Source organism: Malania oleifera, chromosome 1 (genome assembly GCF_029873635.1).
Source record: "Malania oleifera isolate guangnan ecotype guangnan chromosome 1, ASM2987363v1, whole genome shotgun sequence".
NCBI classification, from domain to species: Eukaryota; Viridiplantae; Streptophyta; class Magnoliopsida; order Santalales; family Ximeniaceae; genus Malania; species Malania oleifera.
In genome coordinates, this window is record NC_080417.1 from 129,232,472 (window position 1) to 129,248,265 (window position 15,794).

The 15,794-nt window shown below is 35.7% G+C and overlaps 1 protein-coding gene across 3 annotated transcripts; it reads left to right on the forward strand.

The window, feature by feature from the left end:
* Nucleotides 1-11,013: 11,013 nt before the first annotated feature.
* LOC131146428 (uroporphyrinogen decarboxylase 1, chloroplastic-like) lies at nucleotides 11,014-15,699 on the forward strand. 3 transcript variants are annotated; one of them, XM_058096041.1, is made up of 6 exons: nucleotides 11,014-11,152; nucleotides 11,287-11,444; nucleotides 13,323-13,714; nucleotides 13,801-14,085; nucleotides 14,578-14,813; nucleotides 15,293-15,699. In XM_058096041.1, the coding sequence occupies exons 1-6, from the start codon at nucleotides 11,130-11,132 to the stop codon at nucleotides 15,459-15,461; spliced, it is 1,263 nt and encodes a 420-aa protein (XP_057952024.1). In that variant the 5' UTR covers nucleotides 11,014-11,129; the 3' UTR covers nucleotides 15,462-15,699. The 3 variants fall into 3 exon arrangements, with proteins under 3 accessions (XP_057952024.1, XP_057952038.1, XP_057952030.1); XM_058096055.1 differs by lacking the exons at nucleotides 11,014-11,152; nucleotides 11,287-11,444 and adding an exon at nucleotides 12,631-12,741; XM_058096047.1 differs by lacking the exons at nucleotides 11,014-11,152; nucleotides 11,287-11,444 and adding an exon at nucleotides 12,640-12,844 and having other exon boundaries at nucleotides 12,924-13,714.
* The last annotated feature ends 95 nt before the right edge of the window (nucleotides 15,700-15,794 follow it).

A 15,794-nucleotide genomic window follows, 5' to 3' on the forward strand; every position in this document is an offset into this window, starting at 1 on the left:
AATACCGAGAGACGGATATGGGCTGCTCTGAATTTCATTGATGAATACAGGGTTTCGTCGACAAATTTAATGAAGGACTCGTTGACGAGGTGACGTGTCTCGTCGATGAATCTGGCAGTATAAATAGTAGAAAATTGGGATTTTTACCCATTTTTCAGCGCCCCTCTCTCTCTCTCTCTCTTCTCTCTCTCTCCACGACTCTCTCTCACTTCTCTCTTCGTTTCCGGGCCTGTATCTCGTCAGATTGAAGATCTGAGGCTACCATGACGCTATTGGCGAGATTCTCTACAAGTCTGCCGGAGCTGATCACTAGAAAAGTTGGGTTGGATTTCGTCCCAATCTCAGGGTAAGGTATTTTATTCAGTATTTGCCTTTTCCCTAGTTATAAGAAATGTTGTAGATAGGAAAATACTGATGTTTTGTTTTGGGAGATTATGTTTTCAGGATGTTGAGTTAGGAACCCTGCGGGTATAGAGCCAGAATTTTATAGGGGCTTTTCAAAGTTAAGGTAAGGGAAATATGCTATGCCAGGAATTTTAATAAAGTTAACAGAGATTTCATAAATATATGTTCATACCAGTTTACTATACAGTTTTCACATAATATAAGTTTAAATGATTATGTGGCCTGAGTAGATTTTCATGAGATGAAGGAATTTGTATAACATTTATAATATATATATATATATATATCATACTATACTGAATGTATAGATGTAGACAGTATGTACAGTTTGTATAGTTTTTCTCAGTATATGGAATCATACAGAACATACAGATATATATATATATTCACAGAGATTATACAGAGAAATGTACTTGTATATACAATTTTTATATGAATAGTTTCATGAAATAGATATATACATATATACATATACATGTATACAATTTTATTCAGATTAGTATTTATATCACAGCTTTATACAGAACAATATATACAGAGTTATAGTATGCCATGTTTCCTATTACCATAACATACAAAGTATACAAACAGAGAATATAGACAGGGATACAGACAGATATATATATATAGAGGTAGCATCAAGATGCTATAGATACAATATACAGAGTTTATAGTATTTACAGTACAGAAAGATAGCATTATGGTAACTTTGGAAACATGGCGAAAATAGTAAAAGAGTATATATGTATATATGTATATAGTATCAGATCCCTGTGGAAAGATTACAGACAGTTACAGTACCAATATAGATTACAGAGTACGGTACCGTTGCTATATACAGATAGAGTGCAACCACATATCTCAGATAGTGTGTAGGTACCGTCTAACTGTGCTCGGAGAGGATGCAGCTCCCCAGTACGCTGGGTAGGGGGGACCAGTTAGACGAGGTAGCAGCCAGTCCCGCGCCTAGGAGAGGATTTAGTTTGGCCGAGCTGAGGTAGTGTAAAGTATATTGACTTATCTAGAAGGCCGACCAGATGAAGTCTCGCCTACGGGCCGCACAACCCTGTCATGAGGGGTCAAATCATGACGTACAAAGTCCCAGGGATAAAGTATAGATATGTAAATGTATACATTTTTACAGAATATGATGAGTATAGTATGATATTATCAATATGAAAAGAAGAAAATACAGACAATACAGATTATTTGTTGCATTACAATTCAGTTATTATTTTAAAAGTATCTTTAACTTAGTTGCCACACACTAGTAATAGCATATTTCCACTTACTGAGCGTCGACTCACCCCATTACTTTACCATTTTTCAGGTGAGCCAACTAGGCAAGTAGATCAAGCTCGCGAATAGAAAGTAGTTTGATCACCCTGGTTATTGCGTGAGTTTTTGTCAGAGTGGTGTATTTTTGAGTAAATGATGCTGAAGGGGTATTTTTGTTTGGCTATAGTCTGTAAATACTAGATTCTGGTGTTGTTTAGTATATATGTGAATGACTATATGATTTGTGTTTCCGTTGCCTAGGTATGGACATGGATATATATATATATATAAAAGGTATGAATTTTGAGGTCGTTACATATTTCCTCGAGTTATCAAGCATTTTTAAGACAGGTTGATGCTATTATCATACCTCGCTCAGTTCATGAGGCCCTCCAGGACCCTAAATGGGTTGCAACCAAGCTTATTGAGATGGAAGCTCTACATCAGCAACATACTTGGGATCTTGTTCCCCTTCCTTCAGGTGCATGCACAGTGGGTTGTAAATGGGTGTTCATAGTTAAGCACCTTGCAGATGGTACTGTTGATAGGTATAAAGCCCGCTTGGTGACCAAGGGTTTTACGCAGATTCCAGGTCAAGATTTTCATGCTACATTTGCTCCTGTGGCGAAGCTTACTACTGTTCGCCTCCTGATCTCTTTTCAGCTTGATGTGAAGAATGCCTTCTTGAATGGTGATCTTACTGATACTATTTATATGGATCCCTTTCTGGTTTTTCTACTAAGGGGAAGTATTCTGCAAAGGTGTGTAAATTGCGTAAGTTCTTATATGGGCTTAAGTAATCACCTTAGGCATGGTTTAGAAGATTAAGTGATGTGATTCTCTCTATGCTATTTATTTAATGCCAGTCAGACCACACTTGATTTATTAGGCATCTCTCCCATGGTCCTTGCACTATTATCTCTGTCTATGTGGATGATATCATTGTTACAGGTAATGACTTGTCTGGAACTTGGGGGACACATTTAACATCAAGGATTTGGGACCCCTCAAGTATTTCTTGGGCGTTGAGATAGAACGCTCCCGCAAGGGCATTTCCCTCTCTCAGCGGAAATATGCCCTAGATCTGCTTATGGACAATGGTTTGTTTGGATTTCGGCCCGCATCTATGAATTTGGATTCGAATATCTCCCTTTCGGCAAAGTATGGTGATCTATTGACAGACCCTTTGGTGTATCAGAGACTTGTTGGTTGCTTCATCTATTTGACCAAAACTCAACCTGATTTGGCATATACAGTGAGCCTAGTAAGTTAAATCATGCATTCTCCCCGGACTTCACATCTTGACGTTGTCTATCACATATTACGGTATGTGAAGACCTCACCTGGTCTGGGATTATTCTATTCATTTGGAATACAACCAAGTCTTTCCATGTTTACTAATGCTGATTGTGATGAGTCCAATATTGACAGACGATCTACCTTAGGTATTTGTACTTTCAAGGGTGATCATCTTCTTTCTTGGAAGAGTAAAAAACAGGCGGTGGTTTCACGTTCTTCTGCTGAGGCTAAGTATCGTGCTATGGCACAAGGTGCTTGGTAGATCATATGGCTTCGCTCTCTCCAATTTGAGATTGATTTTCTTGTGACAGACTCTTCTTTGTTGTTTTGTGACAACAAGTCTATTATATATTTCTCTTCTGATTTAGTTCTGCATGAGAAGACCAATCATATTGAGGTGGATATTCACTTCATTAAGGAAAAAGTTCATTCTAGGATTATCTCTCCCCAATTTATCTTCTTCAAAGGCCAGGTTGATGATGTCTTCACCAAGTTTTTTTGGCCTAGGTTTATTACAGACTGCTATCTCCAAGTTTTGACTTGTCAACATCTTCGTTTTAGCCTGAGGGGGAGTATCGAACATAGTGTATAGTTTTTTAGTCCCACATTGGAATGTTAGGATAACCTCACTCTCTTGTATAACTCTATATACATCTCAAAGTTGTAAGCTAAGTACACCAAGTGATATTCACTTCCCCTTATATAGTTCTCTTTCTTTTACTTCTTCTAAATTTGATGGGAATTATAAATATTAAAGCAATGAGAGCCAAAAATTTATTATTTTTGTTTCAATTTGATATGGATGTAAAACTGAAGGCTGATTTCCATTTGATAAATATGTCTCTTTTGTTTCAAAGTTATGCAATGTGAAATGAGGTTAATAAGGGTAAAGAAGATAGCACCATACATTCCTCCTTGGCAATTTTTCTTCATACATGGGTCATGCATGTGAGCCATCACATGTGTGACCCTCCATTGAAATGACTATTTGTTGGCCTCACAAGGCTTAAAATCTTATTTTGATGATAATAAATCAAAAGAACTTAACATGTTTGGTTAAGTGATGATTCAGGACTCAAGTGTTCAAGATCAAGTGACTCAAGGGGATTCAGATCAAGAACAAGTGTTTGACAAAGTCTGATGAAAAGCTCAAACTTAATGCTACAAGATTTTATAAAGCTAAAGACTATCAAAACTTGAAGTCAAGCTATACATGAAGAATAGAAGCTATACATGAAAACTTAGTGAATAGATATGTCATAGTTGTATACAAGTCTCATGTAAGTACTTCGCATATTTTCAATATAAGTGTTTGAAGCTCTTAGGAATCATTATTGACTTAGAGACAAGTTTTTGAAAACTCTGGAAAATATTTTTTTTATTAAATTTTGAATTAAGGATCAAAGTATTGAAAATCAAAGTTTTTAGAAAGATGCAAGCTCAGGCGACTGGCCATATTTGATCAGTTGACTGACATTTTTATTTTGAATAAATTAAGTAGATAGAATAGCATTAGGCGACTGACCTATCAGGATCAGGTGACTAACCCCATTTTGTGTTTGAAATTTTTCTGAATTATAAAGACATAGGCGATTGACCCCGATAGTCCAGTCGACTGACCTTCGGTTATTTAAATTTAAAACAGCAAGGAAAAGTTTCCAAAATTGATTGCTTGGACCCCAAACTTTGTAAAAACTTGGAAAATACTGCAAGTAAACTAGGGGAATATGAAATTAAGTGTTTCTATCTATAAATACATGTGAAACCTAAAGATTAAATACACCAACAAGCAACAATCAAGCTAAACTCTTGCTATTCTCCAAAGCTCTCTTACTAATACTTTTGCTGAAGTACTTGGTATGATTTTGCTGATAAAAGTTCACGCTTCTTAGCTCTTCTAACTGAGATTTTTCAAATCTAAAGAACCCCGGTGATATTTACTTTGAGCTTCATCTCTTTATATTGATTATTGCTGAAGTATATTGAAATTTAACTTGTACAAATATGCTCTAACTGAGAGTCTTACTTGTACGAACAAAAGTTGTTCTTGTTTATTGTTTTCTTGATGATTCAAAGCTGTTGGATCATTGCCTAGCGAGAGGGGATTCTCACTAGAGAGGTCAACTCCACCTTTGAGGGAGAGAGGTTGTGACTTGGTCTGTAAAGAAGTTGGAAAGAAAAATCCTCACAACGGTTGCTTGAGACAAGGACGTAGGTTGCTGGCTGAATCTTGTAAAAAATCGGTGTCTCTTTTCTTTTCCTAAATCTCTTTAAATTTCTACAAATGTATTAACTGTGTGGATGTTTTAATATTTTTTGGAAGTTGGAATATTATTGAACACTGATTTAAAACAAGGAGTTTATGATTGAATTGAATTAAAATATGAAATAGTTGAATATACAACTGATTATCTCATCTATTTTACAAGATACTTTAGATTGGTAATTTGAAACTATTCATTCAAGTTATTCTTATTCATTGTTAAAAAGAAAATCAAATATGAAATTGATAGTATTGAAAATTGAATTGGTAACATCATATTTACATTACAATAATTATTAAATTATGTGGTTGATAAAGAGTTGAGTTGTTGATTGTAAAAGTGTAATTAAAATCAACTCAAGATTTAAAAAGGGTTATATTTTTCTAAAGAAGTTTTTCTCCCCCTTCGTGGGAACACACCTTACTTTTCACTAATCATGTGAACTTGTTGTCGAACGCTAAGACTACTACGGAGTTCGAATTCAAGCCATATTTATCTCTAAATAGTATGCATGTTCTTCGATTTGTCAAATTACTATTGATCCTAAAAGTTTAAACCTAGGTTATGAAGAGTGAGTAATTTACCTGGGTTATTTTATATTTTATTATTTAATATATTCTAATTTGTGCTTTTTCTCACGTGTAGGTTTTTTTTATATGCTAGGTAGCACATGTGGTGTTCCTCATTGCACTAGTGGACTGCCCATTTTGCTTCAATGTTTGATATGAGGACAATAGGAGTGGAGTTTTTGAACCCTAATTTTCAACTACATCTCTAGTAGACTATGGCACGTTGACTCAAAGATTAGATTACAACAAAAAAATATTTCAATTCCAAAAGCCTAAACTTTTGCATGGGGAGGAATCTAATCTTGGACTATGTTAGACCATGGAAAATTAGGTAATCGCAACGTTAGGTGTTTAGTTTAAGAAAAAATTATTTTGAGATTGCTTAACCAAACCTTACAAATCACTTAAAATCTATGGAAGAGTGTCATTTTGGTACTTCGCCAATTAATACATGTGTAAAATTAGAATTTGGAAATATACTTCAATTCAAAGATTAAAAACCTATTTGTTGACCTTATTGGTCACGCCCGGTTTTGATTATGACAAATACTCATTGTATCTAATGAGTGTTTGAAGTTTTGTGTAGGAACTAAGAATGATAAGATCAAGATGTGCACAAAGCAAGAAAAGCTTGAAGACCAATTTATAATTAAGCATTGTAATATATTTATATTGGTCTGTAATAGTAAGTAGGTATTTGGTTTGTAATAAGTTCACATACATCACATGTATGATTTACTACGTAAGTTAAAACAAACCATGAATGAGAAAATGACCATAGAAAGACCTTGGGGTTTTCCCTTCGGTCGACCCACAACGGACTTTTTTGGTGTCTTCAAATTGAACCCCAAGTGCCCCTAGGACACTCACACTTTCACATATATTTGTTAGGCACTTGAATAGGGCTTGTTTGTTTTAAAACGGGACCGAAATGCACACATGATGCACTTTCGGTCGACCAACCAAGCCAGTACATTTTGGCCTGGTCGACCGAAATCGGTCCAGGTCAACTGTTGACCAAGGCCCTAGTCGACCGAGCCCTTACAATTCATTTGACTCCGGTCGACGGAACCACCTGGGAATCAACATTTTGACCTCCCAGTCGACCGACAACTTTTTGTACTCCAACTACCTGGTCGATCGGAGGGCCCTCGGGAGAATCCCCAGCGGTCTGGTTGACCGAACTAGCCAGTTCAAAATGGCCTGGTCGACCGAACCTCAAAATTTTGGAAAATCGCCTTGCCCCAGTCGACCGACCACTCAGTTCAAATTACCCCTGGTCGACCGTACCACTTGAGTCCTAGTCGACCGAGACATTTCTGGTCGACTGGACCTCTCGGGTTTCCCTGATTTTTTACCGCAGTTAATATTTTTTAATCAGGGTTAAAATGCTTTAAACATCATTAAACTTTCTTAATAATACCCAATAGGTTTCCAACGGTCATATTTTCTCTCATGTCTATATATATGAGTTCATTTGAGAAAATTAACAGAGATTAGCCACTTTGATTAGGGAAGAATTCTCTGAAAAATAAAAACCCTATTCTACTCATTTTTGGGCCTCATTCACTCAAGCTTGCCTTCTATCATTGTTTACATCATTTGTAAGTGGATTGAGTGTGTTTAAATAGGTTTGCGCTCCTTATTTTGTTTGCTTGGCACGATTTTATTAGAAAGCAAAACCTAAGGATTCTTAGGGGACTTTGTTGATAAGTCTATCCTAAGAAGACCTTGTTAGATCTTTTAAGCTTGCACCTTCATTGCAATATCTTGAGAAGATCTTATAGTATTTTATTTACAAAATCTTTTCAAAATCATTTTCAAATATCTAGTGTGCTTTGTATTGATAAATATATTTGAAGAGATATTTGTTTATGAGATAGTGGTCTTTGTTGCAATATTCTTTCACTTATATATTATTTGCTGAAGACAAAGATTACGCATCTTTTGCAAACCGAGCTTATATTTCATTTGATACTCACATGCTTGAAATATCCTGCTGATTGAAATACTTGAGACTAGACATCTTTGTGTGAACTTATTTATTGAACAACATATCTTGTGATACAAAGACTGTTTGTTTGTCACTCTCACGTACGCATTACACTGATAGAAAATACCTTTGAGAGTTGAACCATTTAGACCACATTGAGCTTACATATTGAATCACATTGTGGTGTATGTTATTGCGCGCATCTGGGTACATATCTGCTTTACACAAAAGTATAATCACTGTACCATTTGATTGTAATACACTTTGGTTGTATTTCCAGGCACGGGCCTGAAGAGGGAGACTAGCCCTGCAATAGTCCTGGATTGGCTTAGACCCGGTTAGGAAAGCTAGGTGCGTTGTCCTGTTAAGGCGTGTAGGTTAAGGTCAGCCCCGCTAATTGACCTAGTGTAGGTTGAGGTCAGCCCTGTGTTAATTTGACCTGATTGTAAACGGTGTCGCTCCACCCTTAAGTGAGCCTTTAGTAGAATCCTTTAGCTTGCGAGCTAAAGGCGGGGACGTAGGCACAATTGGCCGAACCCCGATAACATATCGTGTGTTCATTTACATTTCCGCACTTTATATTTACAGCACATATATGTTATGGGTGAATGATGCGTATGACTTAATTTCCACATTATATTTATCTACACATTTGGAAATTGAGTAGACTGACCCTAGGTTGTGTATATACTGTTGTTGGATAGATTAACCTAGGAGAAAAAGTTTTAAATTCCAATTCATCCCCCCTCTTGGGAATACACCAATTCTAACACTATTTTTCTTACACGTGATTATAACTTGCTTACACTTTTTTTATGACCTATGCATAGAAAAGTTGCATATTGATTAAAGAAAAATATTGATGGGTATCAACATGCCTTACTCATTTCTTTTGCATTTATGGTGACACGTGGATGACCTCCCGATGTCCACTCCTTTGCTGATATGGTGACACGTGGACGACCTCCCTATGTCCACTATCATTAAATTTGTTTTGTAGGTACACATGGATTATTTGAAGACTTTTGATGGAAGACATTGTTTGAAGACTTTATTATTTTGGATTTGTATTTGCATAGTTATTTTATTTTAAGATTATTAAGTGCTTGAATACCAAGTGAAGTATTGAAGTAAGTTCCACCTCAAGACCCATGTGGGCCTTACACGGCTTGTGGGCTCCACATGGCTCCATAGGCCCCATGAGGATTTGGGTCTCCCTTTTGGCACTTGCTTAAGTTCTATATTTAATTTGTAATATTGCACGATAGTTAAGCTTGCATGTGTGTGTTTAGTAAATTGTGAAAGTGTTTATGATGTTAGTAGTTAGTGTTAGTATTTATTATTTTATCTCCCATGCTTATGGTGGAAGTGTAAGCTAGTTAATATCTTGTTCCCGCATTCTAGCTTTATATCTTTCCATTGTAAGAACTCTAAGGAAAAGCTTATATTTGAATATTGAATGAATTTCCATTGTTCAAGCTTGTTTAGTTTTGTCTAATCTATCGATTGTATAGTGTGAGGCTATGACGTTCTCTCCGGAGATCAAGTGCTAAGAGACCACTCTATCTAGCAACACCATCACCATCTCCTCTTTCTCACCCGCACGACCACCCCCATCTAAACACCACACGACCACTTCTCCTTATACAACCACACGACCACCATCCCTACACTCTACGTTCATCTTAGGGATTCAAAGCTTGTTCGAAGGACCTACGGCGTGGTCTAACTCGTGTTGAACAACGTCAAGTCATCCAACTAATCTCTTGGTAAATTCAATACTTGAGTAAACCTTTACTTAATATTGTGTAAACCTTTTCCCGAAGCCCGAACTTCCATATATGAATAGCACATTTGAATCCATAGATTTCAATATTGTTACTTGCTAGCTAATATCAATCGTATGGATATTAGTTTGTTAGCTTAGAACTTGTAATCTTGACTTTGAAATTAACATGTTTACACATAAAGCTTGATTCCTTGATCAGTAACTCTTGGGACTTATTATGAACAAACACATACACCTTTTCAAAAATCTGACAACATGTGAAAGGTAGCATAATTTATGGTGTTTATGTTAGTTAATTGAATTCTTTATCCAAAGTGTTTTGAGTGCATGTGCTTGTGTGAGTGTTGAACCGTAGGACTAGATCGATCATTCCCGTCCTACAAGATATATAATTTTAATATTATTTTTTTGTTTTTGTTTTGAATAGAAGTTTAATCACTCAATTAGTATGTTGAAAATAATTTTATATATATATATATATATATATATATATATATATAAATAATAAAGAAGGTCAAGATGTGTGTCCTAAATGCCCATGTGTTTTTGAAGGGTATACATCTCTCTCGAGCACAACTAAGCACCAAAGAGTGTTTAGGTTAAACTATGCGAAGGGTTCTAACTAGCACGAAGGGTTATTGGTTGAAGATTGTGACAAATATATAAAAATAAGTCAACAAATAAACTAAAGAATTAGCTTTTGAGATACTATTTATATGAAATTATATATGAAAAGTGGAAGTGTTTGTTCCCTCATCCTTGACTTTTAGAGAGAAGAAAAAAAAATTGGATTAATTGTAATCAATAATAATTATGTGATTTTGTAGGTATAATAATTATGAGAAGTACACGTGGGGAAGTGCATTATTCATCGCTTTTTTAGTCATTTTGACCTTGCATTAGTAATTTTTTATGGAGAAGTAAAAGTATTTTTTAAATTTGATTGCTATGTATATTTAAACATGTGTGATGCATAAGATTGCATCATCTTCAAAATATAAAAATATGCATTAGGAAAAAGAAAAAAATATTATAAATAATTTACTATTTTTTCAATAGAAGGAACAATAAACAATACTATTTTTCCCCAACCTATTATTTTTTTTTCTTAATCATTTATCAATGCGTTTGGATACATTTTTTTATTAGTTCTATTGCTTGAGAAAGGGATAAAATTCAATGAAAGATGTTTTTCCCTTCTTTCTTCCTTTCTTTTTTCCTTACCAATCTAGTGTAAACATTAAGTGCTCTTGCCATATTGAATTTGATCCATTCATGCTTCTTATATTCTTGCTAGAGGAAAAAGGGTAAATGGGTTATAAATGATGATTAAAGAAAATTGAGCCAAACAATTTTCTATGATGTGTATATGCAAATAAATGATGATTAAAGAAAATTGAGCCAAACTAATTTTGCATGGTGTGAATATTTACACATCTCACCCTATGCATAAATCTATGACTATAAAATGGTGGCTTGTGAGTCCATTGTTCTCCAAAACCTAATAACAATTGGTATCATTTCTTCACAAAATGAGTTTCTTTTATGCTACCAAGTAAGTTCATGTTCATAGTCATCTCTCTCTCTCTCTCTCTCTCTCTCTATATATATATATATATATATATAGTATGCATAATATTTTGACAATCATGATAAGCTTAGTGTGGGGTTGTATTCGTATGGATGTAGGTCTATGTGCTGGAGCTCCTCAACTATATTCTTAGGATTTGGATTTCCTCCTATCGTACGTACAAATCGAGTTTCACATACTTCTTCCAAAGACAATTTCATCTCTTGCAAAATGTCCCCTCCAAGTTGCTTGGCCTCACCGTCATCACCATCTTCTGGTACATATGCATGTTTTCTTCTTTTCTATTATGTAAAAGAAATTTGCGGTGCATATATATAATTATTTTTGTCTTACTATTATATATGTGGTATTGGCTTTATGATTTTTTTACTTCTACTATAAATTGTTGGACTCTTCACATTTTGGTCTTGAATGGCATGTCAATGATAACATGATATAACTATTACTTTGTCTGTATGTTTAATTGCATGTGTTGTTTAATTCAGGACCAAATCATCTTGAAGACACCTTATGTTGCTTGCAATATTTGGATGGGTAATAGAAAAAAACTTTTTTTTGTCTTGTGAGAAAAATTTGAATTGTTAAAACGCGACTTTTATATTTCAAGTCTCAAGTTTTGCATATGAAAATAGTTTAGGAGGAGTTTGAGAGATTAAATAGGTAACATTTGTTGGGTAGTTTAGCCATATTGAACCCTCAAATTTACCTTTTTGTTTTTTCCATTTGTCATATATAATTACAAATAACTTTTTGTACTTTTCATGAAAGTTGCCCATAAAATATATATAAAAAAATTACTTTTATTTGTTGCCATATAAGATCTAGATATTGACACAAAAAAAATTTAATAGTTAGATTATTATTAGTGTTCTAATGTAGAGAATCCATCTAATTGACGTTAAATAGTTGATGGAAATGCACATCGCCCAATGGGAGATGCTCACTTTAGGGTTTAATGAATAAAAAATGATCCTAAGTAGCTTGGATGGTTAATTTGCAGAGGGGGATAAGAGAAGTTTATGGAGAAGAATTGGATAAGGAAATTTTCAATGTACAAATGGGGGGTGATCTTATTTCTTTATCGTGTTTATAAAATTTAAAGGCAGTTTCTATACATAATCTATAGACTACAATCCAATTGTGAAAAATCGAAACTACATTCAATAAATTTTTTATATTATCAAATTATATTAGCTGTTCATTATGCTAATTTGTATGTGTAACCAAACCTAATTTACTAAATGCCCTAATTTTCTTAAATCCTATACATGACATTTGTGTGGCACACCAAACTAATAGTCTTAAAATTATTATTGTCCAAGTCAGTCTCACTATGATATATATTCATTTCACACATAAAGCTTCTTTCACAAATTTAATATACGCTAATAAAATAAAATAAATTATAAGATTGAAATAAAGACGAAATCCATTTCATTGGCGCCAATTAGTTCCCACGCTCCTCTCCCCGTTCACAAACGAAGCTGAGCACCAAGTCGGGATTCTCTCACTCTTTCTCGCCGGCGGGAATTCCGGCGACGTCTTTTGGAGGGGTGAGTGCTCAGGGCACCAACGAATGCTTTCTAGTTTAGTTTTACTCCTGAGTTGTTTTCACCTTTTTGGAACCCCGAGAAAAGATCCGAAACCCATTCTATGGTACGAAATCGTTTGTTGCGATCAATTTGCTACCTATTAGTTCACTCTTCTAACAGGAATTTCATCGAACACCTTTCAGACGTTTCTGAAGAAAGCAAGTTTTCCATGGGGCGCAGGAAGAAAAATGAAAAGAGCAACGAAACAAGTCCCCCCCAGAATTCTCTTATAAAAAATCTTCTAAAGGGGTTTCTGTTTATATGTTTATTTTCCTCTACATGGATTGCCCAACCCTCCAATTCAATGCACTTTAACTTGATATTAAGCTACCAATTTCACCTCCCCTTATTCTGAGAAGTTTGAATGCACCATTTCCCTCTGTCAACGCGTAATAGCTTAATAGTATCCTCGTAAGCGAGGCCACTACGTGGCAACTCCTAGGTGTTGCTCTTTAATTTGGTGTAAAATCTTCCCCATGTTTTCGAGATAGATAGAGCCTGGTTTTACATTTCTGTTAATTCACATTTTATACGAGGTTCAGATCCAAAAGACCCGCTTTTGGTTAAGGCTGCAAGGGGAGATCCTGTTCCCCGCCCTCCAGCATGGATGATCCGGCAGTCAGGAGGGTATATGGCTGCTTACAGAAAGCTTGCCGAGAAATATCCATCCTTCAGAGAGAGGTCAGAGACAACTGATCTCATTGTGAAGATTTCTCTGCAACCTTGGGAAGCTTTCCATCCTGATGGGGTCACTGTTTTCTCTGACATACTTACCCCACTGCCGGCATTGGGTATCCCATTTGACGTGGAAGAAGCTCGTGGCCCTATTATTCACTCTCCGATTCGTTCTGAGGATGATTTGAAAGCACTGCATCCCATTGACTTGGAGAAACTTCATTTTATGGGAGAATCCCTTGGGATTTTGCGTCATGAGGTAAGTTTAGTTTTTCATGAGGAGGATTGCTAGGATACGTGCCATTTCAGATTAACCCACTTCTCCAAGTTATTCATTTAATGTAGGTTGGGGAGCAAGCTGCAGTTGTGGGTTTTGTGGGCGCACCTTGGACAATTGCTACTTACATAGTGGAAGGGGGTAAATCTAACACATACACCACCGTAAAGAGCATGTGTCATTCAGCACCTCATGTGTTGACGGCTATTCTCTCTCACTTGGAGGAGGCAATATCTGATTATATTGTTTATCAAGTGGAGTCTGGGGCTCAATGCGTACGAATATTTGATTCTTGGGGTGGACAACTGCCGCCGGATATGTGGGAGCGCTGGTCAAAGCCTTCTATTGAAAAGGTAACAAGGATCCCTTTCAGTTAATTTGTGAAAACATGCTTTGTTTTCATATTTTTTTGTACTTTCTTTTTCAAAATTTTCTGCTTCATTATTTCCCGACTTGCTGAGCTCTTTTTCCGCTTACAGTTAAGCTATTTTCTGGAATTTTCTCCTTTTTTTTGGGTTGTTCCAGCTGATTTCTATATAGTTTCTGATTTTTGTTTTAGGTTTATTGAGAATTAGAAATTCTTGATTCCCGAGCTTTCAAAAACTAAGGATGGAATATGCACAAACATACATATACACAGACTGAATTGAAGCTGAATATTGAATGTAACTTTCTGCTAGGATAATAATCCATGAAGTAGAAAACATGATCATCTCCCTTTAATTTTTTCTTTGGAAACATGAAATTTGCAGTATCTCCTTAGGATATTTAGGTATTTGGCTCTGCCATTACTGTTTTCTTCCCTGTCCATTTTGATGATCTGAGTGAGATTCTTAATAATGCAGATTGTGAATGTTGTGAGGAAGACGTGCCCTGGAATACCACTTGTTCTTTACATTAATGGAACTGGTGGCCTTCTTGAACGGATGAAAGGAACTGGAGTAGATGTGATTGGGATTGACTGGAGAGTGGATATGGCAGATGGAAGAAAGCGGTTGGGCAGTGGAATCAGCATACAAGGAAATGTGGACCCTTCTTATTTATTTTCTCCCCTTCCTGCTCTGACTGATGAAATTCATAGGTTCGTCTTGTGAACTAGCATTCGGGAATGAACTTCCTTATCTTGCAAGCCATTTAGCATCGTTGTTGATTGGTTGACTAGATAATGTTGTTGGTAGGTTATAGTGCACAAACTAATATTAATTGGACTTGTTCGACTACCCTGTCATGACTGGGTAGGCAATTTTGTTGGTTGTTTAATAATTTTCAATAAAACAAAACTAAGCTTTACTCTCTCTGTATGAATTCTAATGAAAAATATTTTATACCAAGGTTATAGTGGATGCATGATGCTGGTATTACAAAGTTCACTACATCCATAGAGCTGAGGCCAAGTGGTTGTTAGTCCACAACACACATACCAATTGTTGGACTTTGGTGTCTTCCTTGTACCATAAATAACTGTTGTGGGACAAATGTTTCTATTACAGTTTTATTTAATGCAACCTTAAAATCTGAGTTTGATTCCAACTGCTTATGCTGATACAATCCTTTTGGCAGGATTGTGAAGTGTGCGGGGCCAAGAGGACACATTCTTAGTCTTGGACAAGGCATTCCTGTTGGGACACCTGAAGAAGCTGTTGCCTATTTCTTTGAAGTTGCTAGAAGCTTGAAATTAAATATGCTTTTTGATGATCATATTGCGGAGGAACCTCAATCAGTGGTTTGAGGACAGGATATTAGTTAAGCTTGTGTCGCTGATCACCTTTAATAAATTGGTTGTTAGCTTTGAGTTTGCACCTTAATCCTGTGCCATGATTGCTTGATCCGTCAGTGGCCTGGATGTGTTTAGTGTTTGTCTCTTGAAGTTTCCTACATGCTTGTCAGTGAGCTGACTCATTCTGTTATATTTTTATCAGTAACTGTTGATACTCTGATGAGTTAATAAATTCACTTATGTAACATTATAATTTGCCTTTCCTTTGCACTTAATTTTGGTGGTATAAGGATATAATTTGAGACTTTTACACAAGTTTTGTGAATTGGTATCAGATACCAGTTG